Consider the following 16316-nt stretch of genomic DNA (forward strand, 5'->3'; position numbering starts at 1 on the left):
TCAGAGTTTACCTGGCAGCCATGGCTTCTGTTCGCTAAACGGATTCTCTTTTTCTCCCTGTAAGTGCTTGTAAAGGCCAACCAGCCTCCTGCTCCATCAGCCAGGTTATTCAGATAACTTTTTTCTAGGACTTGTGTCCTTAGAGAGGAGTTCCACCTGGGGAAAAAAAAATAAAGTAAGCAGCTACAAATACTGTAGCTGCTGACTTTTTTTATATAGACACTTACCTGTCCAGGGAGCACGCGATGAATGCACCCCAGCTGATTTTTGGATCGACTGTCAGGTGCTGCCGCCGCCATCTCCACTAAGGGAAACTCCTTGGCATCCTCATGTTCTGTACAGGGCTGTGTGTTCTTATTTGAAATTGATAATGTCAGAGGACCTGCGACCACTGGCATATAGCAGAAAAGAGGCTGTGGGGACCAGTCTTGCAGCTTGGAGGAAGCAGAGGATTAGGCAAGGTAAACTGCCCTCTAAATTTTGCAGCACAGGGGCAGCCTCACTGCAAGAGAGCATTTCTATTTTCCTGGTGTTCATCTTTAGATAATCATTCTGCTGGTTACTGGTCTAATGTTTTCTCACCTTTGTCAGTTTTCCAATACCAGTTAGTTGCAAGCTCCTGTTCTGTCCCTCGCTGGTGGCAGGGTCACCAGTGAGGACATAGTCCTAACTCTTTATAAACATGCAGTTCAGGTATATCTTGTCTGTAGCCAAAACTAATAGAATGAGTTGGCCGTCTGACCATACCAGGAGACTGAACTGCTGACATTTGCTTAGTATATTAAGTGTAGATTTTATTGATAATTCAAGTTTTTATCTTTGGATAATAGAATAATTTTCTTTATACTTTATATCCTTTACAAGGTCTCTCTGATTTGGAGAGAATCCAGTCCTGAGGAGAACTAGAACAGTACATAAAACTGATCCAATTACTCTTTTCAGTACAGTTATCACAGGGCCGTGCTGTTATTTAAATGTAACACTGTAGATTTCTCCTAAATGTTACTTGTCTTCACATTTTCAGATGCTCAGTAATCAATCATGTCACCGTATTCCTTTACGCATCGCCGATGATATTGGGAGCCAGTGAGAAGCATTTCAAGTAGACCCGGATTTTCAAACAGAACCATCAATCATGTTTCTCTGTAGATGGGAAAATGTTGAGTAATAACCCAAAATTAATTTGTATTTTAGATTAGGGGATCTGCATGATGAGGGATGTACAAAGGAAAACTATTTTGGTAGCTTGTCACGTTTGTTTTGGCCTCACAGAGTAAATGCTTCAGCAGTCATTCTCTTATGATCATGCTTGAAATCCTAGATTGTTTAGAATGTATATTGAACAATTTGCTACTTTTTGTAATAGCTGCTGTCCTGGGAGGTTTGGAGCATGAGTATGCAACATACATCATCAGCAACTATGCGATGCTGTCCAGTCACCATGGACCACAAATTCCATATTGGATAGAATCTGGCTTTTCCAAAGGCAATAGAGGTGTATCTTACCAGATAAAATACCTAATAAGATGACATAGAGAGGGCTATTTATAGTAGAGGTATAACTTTGCGTTATCCAATTTTCAATGGACACCATAATGTTAGTCCACATCACATATTTTAAGATTACTTTTAAAAAAAAAATACAGGCTGCAGTGTGGATCTAGTGAAATGCCACAAAATTCACTTTGCTTAGTGGAGCAGAGAGAACCTCTTTATTGGAAAAGAGGTTGGTTACTTGACTTTGAAAGGTCATGTGACCATGCTTTACATTTATTTTGCAGAGCCTCACTTGTTTCAGAGTTCCGAAGAAGTGAAGCACTAAGCACATTTGTAAAGCACACGACTGTGCTTAATAAAAGTGTGTTTGTTTTTTGTTTTTTTAAAGAAAGTTTCAAATAATACAGGGGGGTTCTTACCCCAGTTTTGTGCACATTGTGTTGTCAATCATCATGGTGTACTAAAGGGACTGGGCACATAACATTTCTGAGAGTGTCCGGTACTTCACATTCGCTGTTTTCTTACTGCAAGGGGAAAAGTTGCGAAGAGTGATTTCAAAATCAACCCATTTTAACAAGGCTGAATCACTTATTTTTGCCACTTTTACACAGGTTTTGTAAAAAAAATTTTAGGGAGGGAGGCCAAAAAAAAAAAGTTAAGGGTACATTGATTTAGAAAATCAATTAAATTACACAAATCAGTGGTTTCCCAATAATGTAAGTTACAAACGAGCATCTGCATATGATTATTCACACGAAAGCACAATAATATAACTCTGCTGTTTTCAAGGAGAAGTAGGGCCAAAACTGTTTTTCACCTACTCCTGTGACTCACAGGAGTGCACTTCGATCTGCACTCAGGTGACTTGTTTTTAGCTGATAGCGGGCTAAAGTCTGCTGTTGGGTGACATCACTCAGCCGGTCCAGACTCTGGATCGATCCCGACTGTGGACCGGCAGCTGGCTCAGCCTCTCAGCGAGCCACTGAGGGACTTAGCCAGCTGCTCCTGTCCCCTCCACAGCCTGGTGCTCCAGTGAGCGCTAGAGGGGCAGAGCAGAGAGCCTTTCTCGAGGACTAAGGAGCATCCTCACTTTACAGAAGTGGGGGGACATCTGTAGACATTTGAAAATGCTCAGGCACCTTGGATTCCAAATGCTTGGGTGCAGGAGGTGATGTCCCACGGCTACAAATTTGACTTTCGTTCCTTGCCCTCACCTTGCTTTCTCCCTTCAGATTCTCCTGTGTCTCCTCACAGACTGGTAAATTCCCCATCAGTCTTTCTCTGCTTTCTGGACTGAGGTGTCAGATTCAGTTCCTAGCTGCATTTCCCCATCCTCAATCTCTGAACTGTGAAATGTTTTTATTCGGATCCAAAAATTATGGATGGAATCTACCAGAACTGCCACTGCATTCCATTAGGGAGATTTTCTGGCTACTGTAAATATAAAAGATGTTTACTCACATGTATCTATCTCTCCAGTGCACCAATGTTTCCTGAGGTAAGCTGTAGGGCTCCTGCATTGTCAGTTCCTGGCCATGCCATTTTGCCCTCTTGGGCACCTCGGGTATTCACCAAGGTGCTGGCTCCAATGTTGATCCTTTTGCGCTCTCAAGGGATCCCCATAGAGAGATACTTACACAACCTCCTATTGAGAGAACAATCAGTGAATGCTCTGTCAGGCAACATATTCTTGACTGTCCAGACATTAGAAAAGTTTGGGTAGATCCTGAACCTTAAAAAAAACTGTTGTTGGAACAAAGTGTTTGCTTGGAATATCTGGGTCTGGTCTTGAACTCATCACGGTCCAGAGTGTTCCTTTTAAGAAAAGCTTCAGACTCTCTTGTCATCTGTGTACATTCCAGATGTAGATGATTGGCAGGCAGATTTCCTCACCTAAAAAAGCTTTTAGGACCTATACCACAGGTAGGTGACATCAGATGTGGACCTCCTGGCCTCCAGGTCCAACAATAAACTGGACAGGTTTTTTTCCCTCCTGCTCCACGGGATCATGTTGGAGGGCATTCCTGTGATCCTCGCTGCACCGGATTGGCTCAGGTGAATGTATTACATCAACATGATAAGACTTCAAGAATATTTTCCAAATCCACTGTCCCAAGGGCTTTGCCATCTTTCCTTGCTAGATTTAACAGCATTGCCATTAAAGCCCAGTTCTAAGGGCATGGGGCAGCTCTGAGTCTGTGCTTCCTACAATGCTCAAGACTTGGAAGTACACTTTTCTTACTTAACTTGGTGTGAGTGTAGGGGCTTTCACCCAAGAGTTTCTCCATGGGACAAGTCCTCTCCTTCCTGCAGTTTGGCCTTTACCAGAAGGTCAAGTCTCTGCTTTTTCTGTTCTGAGACTATTGACCTCGGTCTTAGATTAAGGTCTTTGTGCAAGGGGTCTCCCATGTTTTTACTCTGTGCTTTCCTGTGGGATCTGAATTTGATTTTCTCCTGCGATTCAGAAGCCAACATTTAAACCCATTAAGGTTATTACTATGTCCACTCACACTGTCAAGCGTGCTTTCTTTGTATTTAATACATCTGTGAGGTGAGTGTCTGAATTGGTGGCCTTATGCTGTGCCTGGTGACCTCAACACTACCTTGTCCATAATTCTTTTCTTGAAGTCCATTGAGGGACACAATCCCATCCCACTGCTTTACTACAAAACTGAGACATGCTGTTAATGGAAGGAGTGATTTACAGTTTTTTTTGTTTGCCATTATCGAATCCTACTGTAGGCAACAGTATATGCCAAAGCAAAAATGAAGAACAAAGCCACACGCCCATAAATTCTCACCATAAATTTTAATCAAAGCATTTTAGCTCCCACCTCCGAAGGGGCATGGCCCAGGGTGGGGACTATGACAGAGGCCAACTGCTTTAATTAATCTTTATGGTGACACTTTACAGAAGTGTGGTTTTGTTCTGCGTTATTGCAGTATATGCTTGAGCGGGATGAGCTCCTAAAGCCAGCATTCACTGTGGAGGGGGACCGGAGAAACACACTCGGAACTTGCAGTCCTATCTTTGAGTGTGATTCCTATCCCTCAATGGACTCCAAGAAAAGAAAAATCCTATTATACTGGGCATGTGTAGTGGAAGCATTTTATTTGGCAGATAATTATTAATATATTTATACAATGTAAGTGTGGGTGTGTGTGTGTGTGTGTGTGTGTGTGTCTCATCCAAGCAAGAACATTGCCTTAGTGTGAACAGTACTTTGGTTATGTCATGTGGTCTTATGACAGAAGTGGTTTCCTGGTGAAAGGTGAGGATACCTCCACCAGTGTATGAGGCTTCTGCCTACTTATTAACTACTTATGAACCTGTGAGTATAGGTGATAAAGATATTTGCAGCTAACAAAAAGTAAGTATATACTGCACAGACCATAGCTTGTTTTTGTAAACCGTAATAAGCGTATTGCTTCAGGCAAATAAATGTATTTGTATATAAATAAGTTGCGCTCATATACAGTGTGAGTGATCACAAAAAATTATTAAATAAATGAAATAAAGTGCAAGTGCAACACAAATATAGGTCTATAAGTAAAGACTGCATTAAAAGAAATGAAAAAACATATTGAGTCCACACATTAAAGGATTCCACAGTGTGAGAGGGGGTGATTCCAATGAGGTGATGAACTCCTGGTCACTTCCACCGTCACCAAGGAGATGGGGGTATCTTGAATAGAAAAAACCCACTTGATACGCGGGGACACTTATCGGAACTGGTTGACCCCCTAAAGAGCAAGGTCAGACCTATAGACTGGAGTTCTCCGACAGTGACTGGAAGTCCTTCTCAATATCCAATTTGAAAATGGGAAATCACGTCTAAAAGGGGGGGGGGGGGGGGGGCGCACTCGCTATAGTATTTTCTCCTGCCCCACATCACAAAGCAGCTAATCTTATACTACTATCATTTATTTTCGTCACAACATCCATCACTTTGTTGCAGATTTCTACCTTTGGAGGAGATACCCCCATCTCCTTGGTGACGGTGAAAGTGACCTGGAGTTCATCACCTCATTGGATTCACTCCCTCTCACACTGTGCAATCCTTTATGTGTGGACTCAATATGTTTTTTTTTTTCATTTCTTTTTATGCAGAGTCTTTACTTATAGACCTATATTTGTGTTGCACTTGCACTTTATTTCACTTTATTTCATTTATTTAATCATTTTTTGTGATCACTCACACTGTATATGAGCGCATCCTATTTATATACATTTTTTGCACTGTGGAGACATTTGATAGTTTTTGTTGCTGCTGTATATGTTTATTGCACGCTCTAGCGCGGTATAACCCCTTATATTTAAATACATTTATATGCTTTTGCTGTTCTTTCCAACAGAGCCAAAGTGTGTAATGATTGAAAAATCACAGCGTGTCAGATTTCCGATGCCCTCTTCCTCCAGCATTGTCTTGGAAAATCCGGTGAAAAGGTAATAATGTTACAGAAATTTTGGTCTCCAGAATGGTAATTTTGACACACAAACTCTGGAAGGGTTGCAATACACACCCTTAAACTAAAACTTTATTGAAGCACTTTTTGATTTTATTACAGCACTCAGTCTTTTTGGGTATGGGTCTATCAGCATGACACATCTTGACCTGGCATTATTTGCCCACTCTTCTTTGCAAAAACACTCCAAATCTGTCAGATGCGAGGGCATCTCCTGTGCATAGCCCTCTTCAGATCACCCCACAGATTTTCAATCGGATTCATGTCTGGGCTCTGGCTGGGCCATTCCAAAACGTTAATCTTATTCTGGTGAAGCCATTCCTTTGTGTATTTGGATGTATGCTTTGGGCCGTTGTCATGCTAAAAGCAGAAGTTCCTCTTTGAGTTCAGCTTTCTAGCAGAAGTCTGAAGGTTTTGTGCCAATATTGACTGGTATTTGGAACTGTTCATAATTCCCTCTACCTTGACTCCAGCTGAGGAAAAATGGCTCCAAAGCATTATGCTGCCACCACCATGTTTCACTGTGGGTATGGTGTTCTCTTGGTGATGTGCAGCGTTGTTTTTGTGGCAAACATATCTTTTGGAATTATGGCCAAAATGTTAACCTTGGTTTCATCAGACCACAACACATTTTCCCACATGCTTTTGGTAGACTTCAGATGTGTTTTTATCCGGGCTTCGATGTTTTTCTTCGTAAAAAAAGGCTTCCATCTTGCCACGATACCCCATAGCCCAGTCATATGAAGAATATGGGAGATTGTTGTCACATGTACCACACAGCCAGTACTTGCCAGATATTCCTGCAGCTTCTTGGCAGCCTCCCTGGCCAGTTTTCTTCTCGTCTTTTCATACATTTTGGAGGGACGTCCAGTTCTTGGTAATGTCACTGTTGTTACATATTTTCTCCACTTGATGAGGACTGTCTTTACTGTGTTACGTGGTATATCTAATGCCTTGGAAATTCTTTTGTACCCTTCTCTTGACTGATACCTTTTAACAATGAGATCCCTCTGATGCTTTGGAAGCTTTCTGCGGACCATGGCTTTTGCTGTAGCATGCAACTAAGAAAATGTCGTGTTGGGGTTAATCAGAGGCACTTTAAATGATGGTAGGTGTGTACTGACTCCTATTTAACATGAGTTTGAATGTGATTGCTTAATTCTGAACACAGCTACAACCCCAGTTATAAGAGGGTGTGCACACTTATGCAACCACATTATTTTAGTTTTTTATTTCAACGCCCTCTTAAACGCATTGTAATAGCAACCCTCAAAGCGTCCTTTGTCAGCTGGCACGGCTCCGAGTCACGTGTATGTGGAGGTGGGACCAGCCTCACCGAGGATTGGAACTCCCTAGCAGGAAGGAGCAGTTTGCGCGCAGCTTGACTGCCGCTGCAAGCTGGATCCTTGTTCTACTCAGCTCCTGCTCTCCCGCTGTCTGGATGATCACTGTCCGTATGCTGGCTGTGGTTTTTCCACAGGAACGCTCTGTGTCATATAACCTTTGTGAGTGCAACTTGTTTTTAAGTTTTGTTCATTTACTCAATAAACTGTATTGCACAAGAAGCCGCTGCGCTCTGCCTCTCCTTTTTGTTTCTACAGTTTCCACTGTCCCGCTGGCTGATGGAGCTGCACGGTCCTGTGCATCAGTAGTGTTGTTTAACCCTCTATCGGGCGGATTACAGGCTATACTCTTGACCCCATAAACTGTGTTTATTTTTATTTGGGGCACTTAGAAAGTTTTAAGGGCTTAACTGGAAGAAGCCTTGCCCTTTTATGTGGTGTACTGCATATTTCATCAAGTCCTTGTTGGACAGGACTCAACTCTAATAACAATAAATAAATAAATATATATATATATATATATATATATATATATATATATATATATATATATATTTTACTGACTCTTTTTCATTTGAGGATACTCACAGACTTTAGCACTTCCACTGGAGCTTTTTTTTTCATTTGTTTTGATTGTCACCTTTGTACAGGAAGTATGTTAGGCACACAAGACACCCTTCCCTCTCCTCATTTCCATAACATAGGAATGTTCTGTAATCCACAGAGAAAACTGGGAGCAATACTAACAGATAAGGGTCAGTAGAGGCAGATAGCACAGGAAGTTATCAGTTCATTACATACAGCGGTATACAGAACATAGTAAGACATGAATTGGAAGTTAGTAAGAATACATCTCATAAAATGATTGTGATATACTGTATTTAATACCATTATCCTTTACCTATTACCTTTACATTTTATTTATGGTCTCAAACCTATTTACTGCCTGTCTAATAGTGTATAAATCTTCGTTTTAATATCCAACATCTTGGCATTCACAATAGGACACATGATATATGGTGGAGTTTGGATGCTGACTGATGATATTGTCATTCATAATATATCAAGGCTGCATTTGTGGCCAAGGTTCACATGTCCCAGCCTTAGTAAAGTCTAAAAGTTTAGCTATTCCTGCCACCTCTTGCTGTTGTATTGTTTGATGGTAAAGAAAGCAGTGATTGTATCTTATGGTGCTGCTCCCCCTGCTGCTCTAATAGTGGTCTACTGTTGTATGAAGATAAAAACACAAATCTATTGCGCTTAGGTTAATAGAAAGTACTAATAAATAGCAACTAGCACAATATTGTTGGAGACCATAAACAATAGTATGTGGTAGAGGTGCAGCGTTGTATTAAATAATGTTCAATATGAATGATAAGTTCATAGGTATTCAAAGTGATGTTCCAAAACCATTGTGATGATAGATGGAAGCCGTCACAACACCCAATCACACTGACTCTTACCCTTAGGTAAAGACAATTAAGCAATAGCATCTCATGGTAATCTCTGCAGTCCTCAGCTCCAAGAATATCACTTCCTCCTGAGCGAAATTAGACTTGCACTAGTAGGCAGGTAATGGATGCTGATTCAATTATGTAATCCACCAACAGCCCACACAAATGCCAATAGGAACTTCCACCACAAAGATACTCTCAAGAAATGAATAAAATAATCCTCATTGCGCAAACATCCCAAATAACGATTTATTAAAACAAAAGAGTAAAACTCACATTTACGTGGTCGAATACAACCAGCGTTTCTAACCAGCAAGATGGGCGCTGCGTCCCTAGGCATGTACTCACGTCACACGTTCCAGCTCCTACCTATGTGCTTCGTCATCGGGTGACGTCGTCAGGGGCGTGGCTTTAAACTTACGATACGGCTTGTTTATATAGGGGCGGCTTATACGAAAAACGGATATTAGCTGCATTCCAAGTGACCAGAAATACAGCCACAAACCATTCGTAATCAAGAAAGGTACACATATATAAGAATTAACTATATGACCTGCTGTAAGAGATCACCCCTCAACAAAAAATAGGTCATAAATAAAAATGGAAAAGAAAATAATTTACTATTAACCCTTTCTTTTCATGGTGAATGAACATACCGGGGACCAGCGCCTTCTTCTGGTTAATGAGTACCTTGCAATAATAAAACCCATAATACATAAAAAAAAAAAACACATTGACATATGCATTTAAAAACAAAATAACACCCTATTGTAGGCAATATAACAGTGGCCACATCTTCAACTATTATTAATAAAGGCATTAATATCCCATTCCATGTTCATTTTGAATGAGGTATAAGTTTTGTCTTGACATATCCATCTATTTTCTAACCTGGAAATCTCTCTAATGCCCCGTACACACGGTCAGACATTGATCGGACATTCCGACAACAAAATCCTCGGATTTTTTCAGACGGATGTTGGCTCAAACTTGTCTTGCATACACACGGTCACACAAAGTTGTTGGAAAATCTGATCGTTCTGAACGCCGTGACGTAAAACACGTACGTTGGGACTATAAACGGGGCAGTAGCCAATAGCTTTCATCTCTTTATTTATTCTGAGCATGCGTGGCACTTTGTGCGTCGGATTTGTGTATACACGATCGGAAATTCCAACAATGGATTTTGTTGTCGGAAAATTTTATAGCCTGCTCTCAAACTTCGTGTCGGAAAATCCGATGGAAAATGTGTGATGGAGCCCACACACGGTCGGAATTTCCGACAACAAGGTCCTATCACACATTTTCCGTCGGAAAATCCGACCGTGTGTACTGGGCATAACAGTATTACTTCCGCTCCAATGGCCAGTAAACTTATCTATTCCCAAAAAGGTGGTACCTTCAGGATTATAGCCATGTCGTAAAGCATAATGTTTAGACAAACTGTGCTTAGGAAAACCTTTCCTTATATTGGCCACATGTTCGCCCAATCTGGTCTGCAACGTATGAACAGTATGACCTATGTATTGAAGCCCGCATGGACAATGAATAATGTACACAACATTTTTGGACGACCATCTGATAAATGGCTTGATAGGAAATTGTCCATAAGTAGAGGTTGACTGAAAAGATTCTGTTTTCCTACATTTTATAAGCATTGATCTTGCAGATCGGACATTTCCTACATGGGAAAAAACACCCATATTTTGAAAGAAAGAAAGTTGTATCTCGTATCCCATCTCCAAAAATCTTTGTCTAAGGAAAGAAGCTTCATGCAGGAAATCATCTAAGTTGGTACAATTCCTTCTCAGCCTTAAAAATTGGCTCTGGTGTTTAATATAGCCATTCCTGTCGGTTTCCTTGAAATATGTTGATGTGATAATATCACCATCAACAATTTGAAGCTTCAAGTCCAGGAAATGGATCTCTGTTTTACTTGCCTCATGTTGTAGAATAATGCCCCTATAATTATTCAGCATGGACATAAACTCGCTTAGCGATTCAAAGTCCCCATCCCATAGGAGGAGGATGTCATCTATGTATCTTCTCCAGAGAACCAACTCTGGTCTGGGTCTCTGATAGCTGACATCCTCCTCCCACTTGGCCATAAAAAGGTTGGCCATGCTGGGCGCAAACTTAGCCCCCATGGCCACCCCCTTATCCTGCAAAAAATAGGACCCAACAAATCAAAAATAATTGTGCCCCATAGCATAATCCAAGAGGCGCAAAATAAATTCCCTCTGAATGTCAGAGATAGTATCCAATCTTAAAAATGTTCTACTGCTTCACGACCATGTCGGTGCGAGATAACAGTATACAATGAGGATACATCCGCAGTAACAAGAATATAGCTCCCCTTCAATTCCAACAGTTTGAGGGCTTTGATAACTTGCGTAGAATCTCTCAAATAAGATGAAGTTTTTACCACCAAAGGCTGCAAGAAGTGATCAATATATTTGCCCACCCTGAAAGTAACCGAATCAGTGCCACTTATGATCGGCCTCCCAGGGGGGGCAAACAGGATCCTTATGCACCTTTGGTAGGTAATAGATCACCAGTACCAGTGATCTATTACCTACCAAAGGTGCATAAGGATCCTGTTTGCCCCCTGGGAGGCCGATGGGTGGACAAATGATTAGTCCTTGGTACAGATAACTTCAATCCCCAGTCTGGTAAGTATGACATTGCAGGGGTTAATTAGTTCTGTACATCAACTAAGTGATTTGGATAGAGACCAAAGCTGGCCATAGAGGGATAGAAGATCGAGCAAATCTTTTCATTTCCTGAATAATCATTCGATATTCTGATAAGGGTGCTTTTTTTCATCAATCGATTTCCACTTCATGATTGAAAAAAATATTAACGGTCACATTGGAAAATTTTCTTCAAATTAAAGGGGTTGTAAACTCTCAAGGTTTTTCACCTTAATGCATTCTATGCATTAAAGCGGTTGTATACCCCTGTAGGTAATTTGTACCTACAAGTAAGCCTATAATAAGGCTTACCTATAGGTAAAATAAATATCTCCTAAACCTGTACGGTTTAGGAGATATTCACCTTGCATGCAGCCACTGACGTTAGCGACACATGCACTGTGAAGGTCCAGCGGATGCTGCCGGAAAATCGGAGCTCCTTGCCGGAAAGAGAACTTCCTCGCGCTTACGCGGGATTGACGTCACCGCGACTTTGGCCACTCACAGCGCCGGAGCCGCGAACCCGGAAGAAACACTCAGGGAACATGTCAGCTTCCTTAGCGGTGACCTGGAGACGGTACCGGGAGGCGGACGCTTCGTTCTAGGTAAGTATTTCATAATGAGCTAGTATGCAGTGCATACTAGCTCATTATGCCTTTGCCTTACAGGTTTTTTCTTTTTTTCCAGGGTATACAACTGCTTTAAGGTGAAAAATCTTCTGTAGTGCAGCAGCCCCCCGGAGCCCCCCTTTTTCTTACCTGAACCCGATCGTTCCAGTGACAGGGGCGAGCACAGCAGCTCCGGCCGCTGTCTCGGGTCCTCATGGGATAGATTGATAGCAGCACAAGCCATTGGCCCCCGCTGCTGTCAATCAAATTCAGTGACACGGGAGCCGGGGCTAAATCCTGCTGTCTGTGTCAATGGACACATGGAATGTCTGCCCATACTCCTCTGACCTCAGACATCAACAAAGCATTGCTTCTCACTGGATATTTTCTCTTTTTCTGACTATTCTCTGTAAAACCCTAGAGATGGTTGTACGTGAAAATCCCAGTAGACCAGCAGTTTTTGAAATACTGTCTGGCACCGACAACCATGCCACGTTCAAAGTTACTTAAATCCCCTTTCTTCCCATTCTGATGCTCGGTTTGAACTTCAGCAAGTCGTCTTCACCAGATGAACTGAGTTGCTTCCATGTGATTGGTTGATTAGCAATTTGTGTTACCAAGCAATTGAACAGGTGTACCTAATAAAGTGGCTGGTGAGTGTATATGACCTTGATTTAGGCCCCTTTCACACTGGGGCGGGGACGACGTCGGCTATTTTTCGCGGCGCTTTACCGTCGTATTGCGGAGGTATTCGCCCGCTAGCAGGGCACTTTTAACCCCCGCTAGCAGCCGAGAAAGGGTTAAAACCACCCGCAAAGCGCTCCTTCAATGGGCAGGAGCGGTGGAGGAGTGGTATACACACCGCTCCTTCACCGCTCCAAAGATGCTGCTAGCAGGACTTTTTTTACCATCCTGCCAGAGCACCGCTCTAGTGTGAAAGCACTCGGGGCTTTCACACTGAAGAGACAGGAGCGGCTCTTTCAGGGCGCTTTGCAGGTGCTATTTTTAGCGCTGTAGCGCCTGCAAAGCGCCCCAGTGTGAAAGGGGTCTTAGTGTTGGGTTTAATGGAATGAGGTGAGCACATGATTAGAGGACTGGGTGAATGCATGCATTGCGCAAATTGCAAAAAGTTTTTTTTGGTGTGCATTTGCGCGTATTTTCACGCATATGCGTTCGTGCAATTTTTGCGCGATTTCATGCACACACGTGAAAACGTAGTCTCGCGTTTTTGTTCTGTACAATAGGTAAATGAGCATTTGTGTGCAATCACACGTATTTGTGCGCATGAGGTGTAGATTACTGACCAAAAATGCTGATTTTTCTCATTTTTTTTACTGAAGAATAAACAGCGCTTGATTACGCACCTGTGTGCATAGGCACATTACAATTAATGGGCTGTATTTTAGCTCAGTGAAAAGAAAGCTGTACTGAGCTTTTTGAAGCCGCAGTGTGCAATTTCACGACACAGTAGTGGAGGACTTCTTACCTGTTTACATTATATGAACACTTTAATTGCTGATATGTTATATATGTAATTTTTGTTGTTGGGAATGCAAGCTGGATTGAGATTGCGCTACATTAAAGTATTACTAAAGTCATATTTAAAAAAAAATTAAAATAACAAACTTAGGCCTGCCCCCCACTTCCTCTTTACTGCATTTGATTGACAGCAGCAAGAGCCAATGGCTCCTGCTGCTTCTCGAATGCTGTGTGAAGAGAAAGTAAGGGGAGAATCGATGCAGCCGTGCACAGCGCTGATCTATTCTCCCCTCTCTTAGGGCCAGTTCACACCACATGCAGTCAAGTGCGTTTTTTTTCTGCATCAAAAACGCATAGAAAGTAGGTTATATGGTTTTCAATGGCATAGTTCACACCAGTGCTTGCAGTTCCAGTGCGTTCTAGTTCCAGAAAAAAAAGTAGAACATGCTGCATTTTCCTGCTCTGGACTGTATTGTAACGCTGTAAAAAGCATCAAAAACTCACGGGAACGCACCGGAACGCACTGGAAGACCCATGTTCTTAAGGTTAAGGGGAAAAAGAGGGGGAAATAAGTTTTAGTCAAGGGCCAATTCAAACCATAGAAACGCAATCCGGATGCGCTCCAGATGCGTTCCAGTGCATTTTTGGTGCATTTTTGATGCAGTCCAGTGCATTTTTCCTCCCTTATTTTTCCCTTAACCTAACATGGGTGTTCCAGTGCGTTCTTGGTGTGTTTAGGTGCGTTCCGGTGCATTCCCATGAGTTTTTGATGCTTTTTACAGTGTTCCAGTACAGTCCAGTGCAGGAAAAATGCAGCATGCTCTACTTCTTTTTCTGGAAAGCACTGGAACTGCAAGCACTGGTGTGAACTATGCCATTGAAAACCATATAACCTACTTTCTATGCATTTTTGATGCAGAAAAAAAAACACACTGGACTGCATGTGGTGTGATCTGGCCCGTAATGCAAACAATGCATTAAAACAAGGTAAAAAACATTTTTGGGTTTAGTAACACTTTAAATTATATAGTGTATCATTTGAAGTGTAGTGGAAATCACTTGGAGATGTTTTAGCTGCAATCATTAATTATTGATACACGTATAGTATTAAGTTATTTTTGTTATTTTACTGCACTGATTGTTTTTTTTTTTTTTTTTAAACTTTTTATTGATTTTGCATGAAAGAAAAACAATACAACATACCATCCAAAAACCAGATGGCCTTGTAGGGCCGTACAATAAGAAACTAACATATCCAACTATTCCCTAAACCCCCCCCCCCATCCCATCCCCACCCGACCAACTGTCACGGATATTGCAATGCTAAATAGAAAATGGTTTTATACTGTCCTCTGAAAGCACAGCAGTATCTTCTTCCTTTTTGCAAAGCAAGACATTATAGGAAACATAGATAGCTTCTATAAAATAAAGTCATCATCCACCCCTACCATTCCCATTCTATGATGTCAATTCACCAGCCCACAATATGTTTATTTTTTTCAAAATTGTTTATTTATAACAGGGAACCAGTTCACCAGGATGCATATACATATAGCCAGATACAGTTGCATTTACAATAGATTCAGTATAGGATTACATGTACAAATCAAGGTTATATGAACTAAACAAGAGAGAGTGTACAACACATCTATAAGCTTTGTGTGGTTAGTAAACGGTTATAGGTGTGGAGAGTATATTTATTAAAGTCATGTGTCACACGTATGATCCGCCTTTCCGTTACCTCTATATAACCGTGTATCCTGTTTTTGAGTCCAGGTGTTCCTGGGAAACGTAATCCTTACGTGAGTGCTTCCCTGTCAGTTTTGTCTTTTCCAAGGAAAGAGATAGTAGATATCTAAGAAGGAATAGACCATTAAAGGTTGAAAGGTGAGGTGACAGAGAGATAGAAGGGAAAAGAAGGGGGGATGGGAATAGAGAGAGCATAAAAGGGCAGGAAGGAGGGATGGCGGGGCAGGGGGCGGGGGGGGGGGGGGAGTGGGTAGGTGAGAGGGTTGGTGACCCGCAGAGATGGGAGTGGACATATTTTAGATATTCTCTAATTCTGGTCAGCTCATGAGGGATGTGTCACCTGTCAGCAGGGTTTTCCCCTCCTCCGAGTATTTGAAGATGTTCCAATGTTGCCAAGTTTTGGTGTATTGCTCCTGTCTATCTTGGCTTGTGAGGATTAGGTCTTCCATCTGGTTTATCTCCTCAACCCTTTGGAGCCAAAAGGCTATAGATGGTGCTTGAGGGGATTTCCAGAGGGATGGGATACAAGCCTTCGCTGCATCTAATAGATGTCTTATGATAGATTTCTTGTATGATCGTGCTGGTATGTCAGTCGCATGGAGGAGAAAGTAAGCAATATGTTTATTTTATTAGCCCACTGTTACGGTTGCATCCAACCATGGTTGCCATACTTTGGTGAATTTTTTTGGACAACCTCTTATTCTATAGGTAGCCTTGTACAAGGGTATAACCGAATTAACCAAAGCCTTCCAGAAAGTAAGTGTGGGTGCCGCTGAATTTTTCCATTTTAGTAAAATAGCTTTTTTACCATAGAATAAACCTATATTCAGTAGAGTGCGGTGTGCCAAGGAAGGCACCACCTCCTCCACCAAACCAATAAGACACACTCTGGGAGTCAAAGGTATTGTGGTACTAAGCACCTCCGCCAGGCAATCTGTGACCTTCCTCCAGAAATAACTTATTTTTGGGCAGTCCCAAAAAATGTGTTTTGCATCCGCTGGGGAAAATATACATCTCCAAGACCTT

At 41.8% G+C, this 16316-nt stretch overlaps 1 protein-coding gene across 1 annotated transcript in view; it reads left to right on the forward strand.

Annotated features, from left to right (window-relative positions):
- CFAP92 (cilia and flagella associated protein 92 (putative)) overlaps positions 1 to 16316 on the forward strand; it is a 303652-nt gene that overhangs the window by 67986 nt on the left and 219350 nt on the right. Inside the window, exon 6 of the mRNA XM_073592393.1 lies at positions 5854 to 5944. Within this exon, the coding sequence (XP_073448494.1) occupies positions 5854 to 5944 (91 nt within the window). The remainder of the gene's footprint in view (positions 1 to 5853; positions 5945 to 16316) is intronic.

The sequence above is a fragment of the Aquarana catesbeiana genome, linkage group LG07 (genome assembly GCF_042186555.1).
Source record: "Aquarana catesbeiana isolate 2022-GZ linkage group LG07, ASM4218655v1, whole genome shotgun sequence".
NCBI classification, from domain to species: Eukaryota; Metazoa; Chordata; class Amphibia; order Anura; family Ranidae; genus Aquarana; species Aquarana catesbeiana.